Source organism: Gallinula chloropus, assembly GCF_964237585.1.
Source record: "Gallinula chloropus genome assembly, chromosome: 1".
In the NCBI taxonomy this organism is placed as follows: domain Eukaryota; kingdom Metazoa; phylum Chordata; class Aves; order Gruiformes; family Rallidae; genus Gallinula; species Gallinula chloropus.
Window position 1 is genome coordinate 29,280,219 of NC_140085.1, and position 13,665 is coordinate 29,293,883.

The 13,665-nt window shown below is 38.8% G+C and overlaps 1 protein-coding gene across 1 annotated transcript; it reads right to left on the reverse strand.

Moving 5' to 3' along the window:
- Positions 1 to 906: 906 nt before the first annotated feature.
- On the reverse strand, positions 907 to 11,112 carry FRS2 (fibroblast growth factor receptor substrate 2; the record flags this gene model as incomplete). Its single annotated transcript, XM_084269177.1, has 5 exons — positions 907 to 1,857; positions 4,776 to 4,939; positions 5,842 to 6,000; positions 9,271 to 9,457; positions 11,047 to 11,112. 5 exons carry the CDS (start codon positions 11,110 to 11,112, stop codon positions 907 to 909), a joined length of 1,527 nt encoding a protein of 508 aa, XP_084125303.1.
- Between the last annotated feature and the right edge of the window lie 2,553 nt (positions 11,113 to 13,665).

Here is a 13,665-nt window from a genome sequence, read left to right on the forward strand (position 1 = left end):
ACAAAATTTTGACTTTTAGAACGAGACATTATGGAACAGATAAAAAAGAAAAACACAAATGCAAAGAAAGGAAGGCACACTGAACTAAGAAATGACAAGAGAGCCTTAATTCATAGAGCTAACCTGTGAATTCCTTCACAAAAAAAACCCCCAAAAACAACCCCAAAACTAATGAGATTAAAATTCTGTCAGATTTCACAAGGAACTTGATATGCTACTTGGGATTCTCTTCTAGTGGAAGGAGCTTAAGGCTGGGTTTAGATGCATTTATAGCTCTGGTCGCGGAACTTCAATGTGATCTCTCAAATTTCACACACGTTAAGAAAACTATTGGGAATTTGAGGCCTTCTTGCCCTTGTGGTCTATAAAAAAAAAAATAAAAAGACAAAACGGTGTGGTGTTTATATCCCTTGAGATGAACCAACACATCTTGTGTACATCAAACTGAGTGAATTAATGCACTACAGACATTTCGTTCTGGAGGAGCCACTTCAATGAGGAATGAACATAAGATAGGTATCTTGAAAGATTAGGTTTACCTGCTAATAATGCACATATCAAGAGGCTTTTAAAAGTGTTATAAATGCCATTAACGAGTATAGGCACCAGATCAGAATATTTATAAATTCAAAACTGGCATGTCACTCAGACTCTATTCAATTTAAAGAGGCACTGTGAAAGGTGGTGATGCTGCTATGCAGTAATTACTACTACCGTAGAATGAAATAGTGTTACTTAAATGAATACTTGCTCTACATTAATTCCCTTTAGTTAGACAATACATGAAGTATGCAGAAAAAGTTCTATTAGTCTATAAAAGGTGTTAGTGTTAAGAAATGCAATGTATTTGCATCTTCAATTTTATAAACTTCACAAAAGGTGCAAACGATTTAACGCTTCCCAGGCTCACATAGGCAGGTCAGTACTGTTATGTCTAGTTTTCCTAGAAGTACCATCATCTCGGGGCAGTGCTTTTTGCAAGCTCGACATAGCAGCAGTTCTTTCAATGTCTATCACAGCATACAGCTCTGTGCGCCTGGTTGGAGTTTGCGGAAGTGGAGTGGTGGGGGTTTTTGGAGTCTGAGGGTTGTCGGAGTCACTGCCACCTTCCAAGTCAACCTGTATGTAGTTGAGCTGCCTGTGTTCTAAACTCGGACGCCTAATGTCAAAGTTAAAGACTGTTGGGGTACAGTCCCGACGTCGTGTAAATTCTACTTTATGAGCACTTGCTGGTACCGTTACATTCTCTGTATTGACATAATTATGCATTGGATCTAGGTTATTGTGGTAGCCATTCAGAGATGGGGTCTTTGGTCCTAAACCGTCATCTTCATCTCTACTCAGCTTGCGAGCTTCCCAAACAGGAGGCAAGGACGGCAAGTTCTCATAGTTCAACAGCGCAGTTCTCCTCTGAGCAGAGTTGTTAATGTTCTGGGTGTCTGAGGTACTGGTTGATGTCAAACGACCTCTCCTGACCCCTGAGGCACTAGGGATTGATAACCTATTTATATTTTCATACACCAATTTATTGCCAGATGGTGTTTCTCTACGTTCATCACTGTCGTACCCAGTGTCCCATTCAGTGTTGTTTGTGCTGCTGCCGCTAACTTGGTCTCTCCCAAGTTGCTCCAGTTTCTCTCTTTCCATTAACTGCCTTTGCACAGGTGTTGGTCCTAAAACAAACTTGACTCCTTCAGGCTCCAGGAGAACCTGAGCATCTCTGTCGTCAGTACACAGCTGATCTTCTTTCACTTTAGTTGTTTCAGTGTTTGAAAGCTTTGATTCCAGTGGTGCATGCACACTTGATGGATTTTTTCTTTCCTCTTGTACCCCAGTAGTGTTGACGTAAGTGTGCACCTAGAAGGGAAATGAAATAAAAGGAAATCAAAATGCTATTTGTGCTCCCCCTCTCCCCATCCAAATTTCTTTCCTTCTTAACTCCTCACTTTTTTAATCAAAAAACCTGAAAACCAAATCTCTTGATAATGGCTGTTTAACAGGAAAGGTCATCTCTCACATTTGGCTGAACTGTTCTCAGCTCTGGTTTCTTCCCCTAAAATTTTGTTGTTGGTTTTGTTCATGTTACTCTAACAAAAGAATAGAATTTGCATCCTATATTATTATTTTGACTTGATGATTTATCTCAGCTGTGCTGTAGTTACAGCTTCTCAGGTTCAATTTCAGCTCTGCTCTGATCAAGGCAACCGTGGGCTGCTTCAACTTAGCTCATTAGTTTGCTGGAACAAAACAGTGAAGCTGAGCTCTACTTCATTGTCCCTTTACCATGACAGTGACCAACAATTCAGTAGTTGCTTCAGCTACATTTACCTTTGTAATTTCTGTACTACAAAGGAAATCTACTGTCCATAAAAAAACCCAAACCTAACACACACACACACATGCACCACCCTCAGGATCTCCCCTTGTGTACTACTCGAGCTCTGAGAAGAGAGGCTGGCTCTACTGGAAGAACAATCCATTCTTTTCTGAAGAGCTAACAGTCTCACAATACCAAAAATTGAAGTAGAAAAAATATACAATTCCATATGAACTGTGGCAGTTAGAATTAAAAAGGAGGAGGAGCTGGCACCAGGTGCCACTAGGAAAGGCAGGAATACACTAGTTTATCCCTCCATGGTCCCACAATAGATCAACCCAGGGTTGAACAAGTGTCCTGTTTTAACCCTGCAGGCAGCTAAAACCACCACACAGCTGTCCTCTCACTACCTCTCCACCCCAGCAGGATGGGAGTGAGAATCAACAGGGGAAAAAAGGTCAAATTTGTGAGTTGACATAAAGACAGTTTAAAAGGAAGATACTAATAATAACAACAATCGTTATTTATTATTATACAAAACAAGTGATGCACAGCACAACTGATCACCACCTGAAGCTGATACTCAGCTAGTTTCTGAGCAGCACTGCCTCCCAGCCACCCCCAAGTTACATATGGAGCACGACATCATGTGGTACAGAATATCCCTTTGGCCAGTTTGGGTCACCTGTCCTGGCTGTGTCCCTGTGTCCCCTCCCAGCTTTTTGGGTGCCCCCCACCTTCTTGTTGGCAGAGCAGCGTTAGAAACTGAAAAGTCCTTGACTGCTTGGCAATAACTAAAACATCTGTGTGTTATCAGCACTGCTCTCATCCTAAATCCAAACCACAGCGCTATATCAGTTGCTAGGAAAAAAACTCTATCCCTGCTGAAACCATGAGAATGGGAAAGCCTGGAGTAATGAATTCCTTCTCTAAATTTTAATGCTGTCTGGATACCCAAGCAGCAAAAGTAGTATTTTACAGCATCAAGCATCCAGCCTTCCCAACTCTCCGTCCAGTTTTACAGCTATTACTACAGTGTTATTTACAGCTCACTTGACTCTGACACTGATTTCTTCAACTCATTTACTCTTCAGCAACTCCCAACAACAACACTTGGACTCTTCTGTGGGAGCTCCTAACAAATCACTTCCCTCAATACAATTCATAGCTCTTTGTTCTGGCTATGAACACTGTTTCTCATCATACACAAAAGTCTTCCTAAACCACACCATACTTTTTAAAACTGACTAACATTTTCATCAGCAACTTGAATGATGAGATAGAACACACTCTGTGAACATTTTAAGTCTATCCCAGATTGTCAGGGTTTCAACTGAGAGGGTTCTCACCAGCCTGGTGAATTCACATCATAGAAACCTCATGAAGTTCAACAACGACAAACACAAAGTCCAGTGCCTGGTACGGAACAGCACCAGCGGCACAGGTCAGGCACCAAATGTTTTGAAAACAGCCTTGCAGAAAAGCACCAGGATCCAGGTGGGTGGTAAACTGAACGTGAAACAGCAGTGTGCCTTTCCAACAATGAAAACTAAATCTGCATCGGATTTTGTTAGCAGAAGCACAGCCAGCAGGTACAGGAAAGTGGTTATTACAGTCAGCTCAGCACTTGAGACAGGCATCACCATACTGGAGCAAGTCCAGGGGAGGGCCATGATTAGAGGGGCTGGGATATGCACAAGAAAGAAGGAGAAGCTTCTCTTCAAGAAGCTGAGCGCGCCATCCTTGTTCAGTCATAAGAGAGGGCCATGAAACCACCTAATAGCTGTTTTCAACTACCCTATAAAGAAAAGACAGAGCCAGACCCTTTCAGCAGGGTCTGAAATGTTCAGCAAAAGGCTAAAGGGCAATGGACAGCAAAAGGCTTAGGGAGACATTCAGCAAAGGACTAAGGGGCAATGGACACCAGCTGGAACAGGAAAAAAATCAGATCACGTATCAGGGAGAAATGTTTTCACAATGAAGACGGTTAAACACTGGAACACAGGGCTCAGAAACACCGTGGAGCACCCTCGCATGGAGTATTCAAAGCACAACGGGGCAAGGCTCTGTGCAGCCACCTTTGACTTTAAAATTTGACCTACAGGACTCTGGAGGTCCTTTCTAACCATAAATTATTTCATTATTCCTAGAAGACTTGCATATAAAAGAAAAAGTTGACCAGTATCTTTCATTATAAAGTACCATTTATGTCTTTAAACATAATCACTGAAATCTTTGAAAACAGCATATGCAAATATACACTTTCAAAGTCTTCATCTGTACATACAAATGAAGAGCTACTTAAAATAGTTACTTTCTCAGCAAGCTATCCTCCAAAGTAATATTTTAAAGAGGCAAAGCAAACACTTCTCTGAGGCAGTTAACATACCACAGAAATACATAAAAATCTGAACTAGTGTAGAACCTAAATTATGTAAGGGGGGAAAAAAATACCCACTTGCTCCTCTGCTACAAGTAAAGGATGCGTTGATTCTTCACCGACAGAGGGGAGGCGTGCACTTCCGACAGAAGGATGTCTGCTGGAAGGATGTGATGAAGCATCTCCAAAAGATGGGTATCTGGGATAGCCGTTAGGCAAACTTTGTGCATTGAACCCAGGAGCTGATTCGATTAGAAAACAAGCAAAACCATATTAAAATAGAACGTTTTCCTGTATATGAGTCAGGTGATCTGTATCTTCATTTTTGATTTTCAAAAGAGAAATTAAAATACGGAAAAAAGTATTAAATAATCACAAGACTCTTTTGCTGGGGGAAGGAAAGGGAAAGCAAACTGCAGAGTATAGCATCCCAGTACTTACCCAGAAACACATCTGAAGCAGGCACTGAGATCTAGGTGTATTACACACTACAGCCCTCCCAGTAAACCCCGTAACCAACTTGTCTTTCTACCATTAATAACACGTCCCCCGAACAAACAGGGACTTATCTACTCAGGCTTCCATTTTTCTGAAATAGCCAATAACCTGGATTTCCCAGTTTCAAATATCAAGCCAACTGCCAGGGATTACCTAAAATCCTCTGGGATTTCTGAGGGGATTTCACTCTACCCAGCCATCTACTCTCAGCAAAAGAACAATTCCAAACCCACTATAGATGTGTTATTATATAGCATAACTTTTTTTTCCTAATAAAAAGCTTGGAACATTGCCCAACATTAAGATTTCTCACAAATTTTATAAGTAAAATATGGTGATGTACTATAAAGCCATGAAATAGGTAAATACTGAAACAGTGTCCTCATGAAACAACTAAATTCCCAAAGCTTATTTCTTAAAGCTGGAGGTCTTGACTATGGCATAGTTTTGCTCCCAAGACTTAAAATTCTCCAAAGAAAATCCTCAGCAAGTACCTCAACAGAATGCATTACTGGTAATTAGCCTCTTAGCCTGAAATAGCATTTCATTTGCATTAAATCTTTTAAGTAATTAAAAAGAAAACTAATTTAAAGCTAAGTACCCCATTAAATTCAGGTATGTCATCTGACATTATAACCACACTTACTGGTAGGCGTTCGAGGAGTTCTTGGAGCTTCCAACTCAGTCTGATGATTATTCCTTTCTACTACTGGTTCTTCTACCACATTTATGCTATTATTTTGCATTATCTCTTGCAACATATTAAATAGTTCTTCTGCACGGGCACATTTAAAGGCAAAGATTCCTGTAAATGCACAAGAAAAAAATCAAGACCCTTTAGCGTAAGCAACATGCCTTACAACGTATGTAACTTGCAAGCATTACAACTGGAATCCACATAACGAATACCTGTTAAATAAGCAAAGGCATTAAGAAATCTTTATTGCACCAAAACACACAAAACTATTGTGAGAACCTTCAAAGTGTTTATCTCACAGAAGTCTAAGATTCCCATGCACCAAAGTTAAATTAGAACAGAAAACTGCCATCAGTTAAATGAAAAACTAAGTTTTGAGTGTTAAATGACAGATTATAAAAAACCACAAACAACAAACTACAAAACAGGGCAGGATTTTTTCTTTTTTTTTTTTTTAAGCTGATAAAAAAGATACCTTTTAAATAAATTAAAAATAAATTAAAACCCAACAACCCAACAAATCAAAACACTAAATGAAACTACTGTGGTGCTACAAGGTCTTTTTTTTTTTTTAAACCAGATTTCTATTAAATTGCCACAAAAATAAGATACCTGCACAACAGGAAAGAAGGGTAAAAGTTGAGTTTCTTTAAGATTCAAATGAAAAGCTAGTAAGACAAACTGCGTGAAACAGACAGGAACAAACCAATTGCTTTAGGCTGAGGGATAGACACAGAACACAAAGTTAGCAGCAATACCAGGTATTCTGGGTGTGTATTGTGCCACTTTGCCTTTAAACAGCAGGGAGCGCCCCAACTTACCCTCACCAGCAAAGTCGCAGCTTTGGATTATTCTTCCATTGAAAGCATAAAGTTAAAGTTGACATGCTTGTTAAACGTGGGTGTAGGTGCTTATTTTTTAAATTGAGTATTACAGTCTTAAAACACTCTTTACTAAAAACTACCTACCTATATAGCTTGTTCTGTAAGTGCAATTATGTTAGTAAGCTGGCACTGACTAGCATCGTATCTTTATTTAAGGACGCAGAGCTGTGACAGATCAGAACCACCAGAAATGCTCCACATGGCAGAAGTTCACAAAAGCCCAGCTGGGAATATACAAAATGGGCTATGAAGAACGGTGCTCCAAAATTAATTCTCCAGCTGGTGCAGTGAATAAGCTTCATGCTTGCAACAGAGCAGCAGAGATGCAACATGGTTGCAATCCAGCTGCTGCTACCTCATTTCCCCAACCCATGATCCAGTTTAAGTACAGTAGTTCTTGTTTAATTTGATGTCTATTTATGCAAACTCTCTCTGGACAATTAAATCTTAATGGACAAAAAAATAAATTAAAATATACTTTAAAACAAATTCCAGCTTTACAAGCTTTAAAAAGCTCCCAGTATGTTTCTGAGAAATTTCTGGAGAACTCTGTGTGTTCCTGAGAAATGCTGTTTACCCCTTTAACAAAAAACTGCTTCCAACTTGCTGATTCCTTAAAACACAAGGTGAACCAAACTGACACTGAAACTGCAAGCAAAAGCTACTTGATGAAACCTTGATTTTTATTTAATTAAGTTACATTAAATACAGTGCGATCTGTCACTTATACAATAAGGTGACACACCAGGTCCTCCAAGTTTTCCATCTTGAATTACCAAGTAGATGTACTCCCAAAACCCATCTTCAAGGTTTTAAAACCTAGCACAAACTCCATGTTTCACCATCAGTGCGTTCTGACAGCTTACCAATAGATACAATTTGAAGACTAAATGCACTAACTATATTGACTAATGCAGTCAGCAAAAGCTGCTGGGTATTATTCAGGGTATTTCATTGTCAAATGAAACTTCTTGGTCATCTCAGCAAGTGAAGAAATGTTGCAACTGTGCCCACAAAGCCCAGTGTGGGTCTCGGGAACAATGCTCCATTGCAAAATGGCAGCAGAGAGGACATTTTCTGCCAGATTTGGTTTTTCTCAACATTCACAGTATTTTAATATTATGTAAGGAAGGCAAGAAACAAAAGAGGGAGGAAAGGGTTGTTGATCACACAGCCTGCTTAATCTTCTCTATTTAAAGCAAAAAATAAAATAAAATTAAAAAAATAGGAGGGAAGCAGAGAAGACAATTCGACTCAGTAGAAAATTTTGCAGATGTGTTAATAGGCCATAGAAAAGAACCTTCAAAATAGCATTTTCAGTGTAATTTTATTTGTAACTATTTTACATGTTTAGAAGAAGCAGTAAGTGCAATACCTGGAATTAACTGAAGTGATTTTTTTTCAATACAATTATAAGTCTGAAAATTTAAGTTTCACATGGATTATACCACATCATTTGAAAACATCTCTATTTCTCATTAGGAGATGAACTGAGAATGCCTTGTAAACTTTTAATCAAAACACATCTGTCTGCCTTTAACTCTGCTTGGACAATGAAGACTGTCCAGGTTTGCTTATGATCAAGTCCTTTCACCTTCCTGATTTTTTTTTTAAGGGACAAGTTAAAAACAAACAAACAAACAAAAAAATTGCAATTGCTAATACTGTTACTGATAAAAGCACCAGTAAATGCTACAAATCTTTATGGAAAGAAAAATGCAAATTAATTTCACAGCACACGTATACCTAATAATTCCAGCCAGACACAGCTACATCACATCAGAAAGATGCAAACAGAGGGTGAGACCCCAACCAAAACCACTGTTTCCTCAGGGACTGCCTGCAGTGAAGAGAGAGAAAAGCCTAAATCTCCCCCCTCCAGCCAACCTTGGCCAAGGCAGACATGATCTGGGAATGGGAAAGGTAACCATCTTGTTCCAATTAAAGCCACACAGAACATAACTGAGCACAGCCAGAATTTATAAGCTTTGTACAAAAACGTGTCAAAATTTGGGAATGATGTCATTGATATAAATCAAAGTGCTGTTTGTTTTAGGAAGAAGATGAAACACAAGTGTGTTACTGAAAGCAGTGACAGGATAGAGATTTCCAGTTCATACCACTCCTCCAATCTTTTAAGAACCTAAAAAATAGAGAATTCTTTGAATTCCTAGGAGATTCCTCCATAACTGTAGGTTTTGCTGACCCTCCCCAAAAGTCAAGTCAACCTCTGAGGTGTCAAAACCACTTCTAAAGCTGACCAGAAGCATCCACACACATAAGCATAAAGTGTTCCAGACCTACAATGTCAAAAACTATTTGTAACTCAAATCCTCATTTTGGATCCTCCTAAAGTAACTTACTTTTGTCCAGAAAGCACATTCATATACAGAACAACGGCCTTTATAACCCTTGCCAAATGTCAGGCAAGGTTTTTTTTAAACAACATTGTCTCCCAATATCAAATAAACTTATATACAAAAATTCCACATACCTTGTCCAGTTTGACACCTTCGGCCACTTTCAAAAGAGAAAAGGTTTGAGTCATAGCCATAGCGACGGAGACAGAGGTAGTGCCATTTTACAGAGTCCCTTTTTCGGGTGTACAAAATTAGTTCTGTATCTGTAAGTTCCATTATGCCAGAACCCAGTTCATTACCATCATCATCCACATTAATAACCTATTAAAAGGAAGTTAAATAGCATTAAGTACTCTTCTGAGCACCAAGACCAATAGCAAAAATGTCTCACTGATGCACTCCATCTACTCAGTCATATAAGATACAATCCTTCAAAGTTCAGGAAAAAATCCTCACCAAACTTGGTCCTTTGCTCCCCCAAGCCAGAATTAAAACACACACCTAAAGCAATATGAATGAGGCTGCATAATATTAGTGCAAAATCTAAGAAATATAAAGCTAATAGATTCTTAAGGTGCTTTATAAAATGGCTTTATGTACATATTCTAGTATTTCCACATAAATAAGGCATACCTCAGCTAATGGGATCTTTCAGAGCCCCATTTCATAAATAAATAAGTATGTATGTATCTGCTTTTTCATATAACCCCACTTACCGTGGAGAAAAGGAATGAAAAAGGATGAAGGGCTCCAAGCTGAAGCTTCCTTCACATACCTGCATAGCCTTGCACTGTGCTGAATCACCAAAATGTTTGAGATTTTTTTTCTGCCTTTTTACAGCTGACAAATAATTCAAATACCCGATGGTTATCTTGGCGTAAAATCCTGCATAAAGCTTAGTGTCCTATTCCTTCTGCTTTTAAAACAGCTGGAGGTCATCTGCATCCTTTATGGAATTTGGACAAGTATACTTTCCTCTCTATATATTTTATCTCACAATACTGCTTTTAGTGGGATTCTTTCTTACTCGGTTAAAAGGCTACCAAAAACCTTCCCTATGGTATCAATTATTGTTACTCCTTAAAGAGATGTTTTCAACTTGAAATCTAGTCAATTAAAAAGAATTAGGAATGGTTTCATCTGCCACTGAGGCTTATGCCAACTTTCTTCATTTTGCAAATTACATTCTTTCATCTTCTCCCCCCTGCTGCTAAATCAGCGACCCACACAAACAATAGAGAAATTCTATGAGGGGAAAAATAGGAACTGGTACACAAAGTGATGTCAAATGCATGAAAAGCAAGAAAAGAGAAAAATATTTTATCCTTCAGCTTTTTGTACTGATAATATTAAACATTTCCAGAAATTCCCATGGCTTTAAAGCTTGTTTCAGCACTGCCCTAAGGCCACATGTGAATCATTTTTCACTATGGAAGCATTACATTCCTTTGCCAGCTCACAGAGACAGTTTGGAGCACAGAAGCAAAGATAACTTGTGTGACTATGCAAAGGTATGTTTACTTAAAGTCACCAACTTTCAGCAGCTTCATGTTAAGCACATGAGCAAGTGTTCACAAGCTTATAAATTCCAGGGATATAAGGGACAGAAGCACGTTTATAAATAAAAATTTCTACAAGTAAAGGACAAAAGTTCTCAAGTGGTATAATCAGTCATGATCTTCAAGTAAAATCAGCAGTCCTAAAATTTTCCATTGCTGACCCCATAGCCAGGTTCACAATCACACTTCTCCAATAGCTCCTTCCTTATGTTTACAACCCCCTTCCCAAATTCCATAACCTCCCAACAGTAACAACACTTACTTGGGCCCTACCAGCTGAAACAGAGATGGATTAAAAGCTCTGCAAGAAAGCAACAAAATATTTCATAGTATACCTTATCAATAGCTTACCTTAAACTTGTTTCGATGGTTATCTGGGACAGTTTCTTTATCTGGACAGCTACAACAGCTACCCATGACTTCTTTAGAAGACCATGTGATCTCTAAAGGAGGGAAAAAAAAGCCATAAACCCCCAAATGATCGTTTCCTTGAACTAAAAATAAGTATCAACACAGATTGGTCTCTGAAATTACAATTCTTTATGATGAATTCTGCAGTCATAAGTAATAAAAAAACCCCAGCAACATAAATATTACAACTATTTTTAAGAATACAAGTTAGATTTCCTATTAAGGAGTAGCTACACCAAGCTGTTATGGTCCTACCAATAATTCAACTTGAGGTTACTACCAAACAGACCCATTTGATTTGTCATCTTAATTCCCATGGCAGCAACTTAGGGGAAAACAAAAACCAACAACTTACTGGGTGCGATTCTCATGTCCTAAACCAGTGCCTTTACACAAGGCAACTACCCGGGCTCCAGTTCCACCTAAATGAGCACTTCTTGGCTGAGCACAGCCCTAGTGACGCCCATGCAAGCCCTGGGCTATAGGAGGTTACCAGGCACAGGCAACACAGAGAGCACAGATGGCAATCCTGACAGGCTGCCCTGGCTTCTGAAGCTCCAGGGCTGGCTTGCAATAAGAAGTGGAGGCGTTCCAGGTCTGGAGGCAACCCTGTGCTGGCAGACATGCAGTGAGGCTCTGTGCTTCCACTTCTAAATACTTCCCATATTGCAGCATACATAAAACTATGTATATCCAAGTCAAGGGAAGGAAAACATCCCACATGCATTGCAAATATTTTAAAACTTAGAGCTTTTTCTATTTCTATTTAGTTCCATTTGGATTAAATTGTGTTACACAGTCTACTTCATTTGCTATAAAACAGTAAAGTATTCAACTGACATGAAACAGCATGGCTACATTCAGGAAACAAAAATAAATATTTTAATTTTTTATATTTTAATTTAAAGATTTTTCTATTTATTGTAAAACTTTCATAAAATGGTATGATAAAATGTTCACAGATCTAAGTCTCACACCTTGCTTCGCCTGCTTCTACCACCCTGCAGAGGGAGGGAAGCCTTGTATTTCTAAAATACAAGAGTCAGACAAAAGAAAACTTCACTCATTTACATGACATTTATATTGGCTAAGAACTAATGTTTCAACTACACAAATGAAAAGTGGGGTGAAAACCTGGAAGAGAGCTCCCAACAAAAGATATGACATTAGGAATCAAGAAGGCAGACAGACAGAACTGGTTGCTAATTTTTTTCTGACTGAAGGGGAAAAGAAATCAGATGTCATCTTAAGAAAACCAGGACTTGCTTTCTAGACAGGCGTCTGTATTAGCATGCAGCAGCAGGATTCAAGTAGCACTTCAGCCTGCTGAGAAATATGGAGCAAAGAATACAATGAAGAACAGCTAACTCTTGCCCTCTTCTTGACCAGATAATCCACTCAGAGATACTGCTACCCCAGAGACTCTGTAAATTTGAAGAAATCTGCCACCAAAACCCTGCAGAAGTGAAATGGAGAACTTAACAGAAAGGGTAACAACATGGCTTGGATTAATTCAGTAACAAAGAGGCAGAGAGCCAGACATGTAGTGAAATCATAGATTCTCTAATGTCACATTTCTGGTCATAACGTGAAAACATGCATGAATTGAAAGACCTTTTTTCCCAGTACAGGGCAGAACTGAGGGGTTGGTTGGTTGCTGCTACTGTTGCAGAGAGGCACTAAGATATACACAACTGTTTTTTTGCATAGTGACAACAAGGCTTGAATTTTATTAATTGGTCTGATCAGTCTCTCAATTGCAGACTATTCTTAATAGTTTTCACACATACATCCCACTGCTATTTTAGCTATTCCATTTTTTTCTTGCTTATAAAATCTGGGGTGGGTTTTTTTAGAATGAGAGATACAGGTAGTAACACCTATTACTCATTTCCTACCCTGGCATCCCATAATGCCTCACTACAATAATGTTCAGACATCGGTCTTGTTAGCCTACTGATGCTATCCTATTCAGATAATTCAGAAGAGCTGCAATGCAGATCAACAATAAGTATTTAAATTTGCACCAAAGATTTTCAAACTCAGGTCCATACGGCAGTCACAGTTGCAGATGCTTCTAACAGCCTTCAGGCACACAGCTTGCACTTAATAAAGCCCAGTCTTAATTTCCCCCAACATTTTGACAAAGTGGAAACAGAACTAGATAGCAGCATGTTGTTACAGTATCATGACTTTCTTTGCATTCAGCAAAAAAATAACTGATCAAGACTGTTGGAGGTAGGTGCCAGAAAACTTTAAAAAAAATTTTAAAAAACCCTTAACTGCAAACTAGTTTGGGAAGAATCACTAGAGTTACAAAGAAAGATGTAGGAAATGAAGATGTGTGAAATACAGCCTCCATACGTCAAGAACAACAAAGAAAGGGTACGTAATCAACAATCAAACAAGCTCCTTATTTTCTCCACAATAAATTCTTACAGCAATACTTCATAAAACCAAGACTGCAGCAATGCTTCAAAGGAGAGGTATGAACCAGGGCTATGAGGAAGAAATGAAATAGCTAAGGAACTGGCAGAATATAAATTAAAGATCACTCAC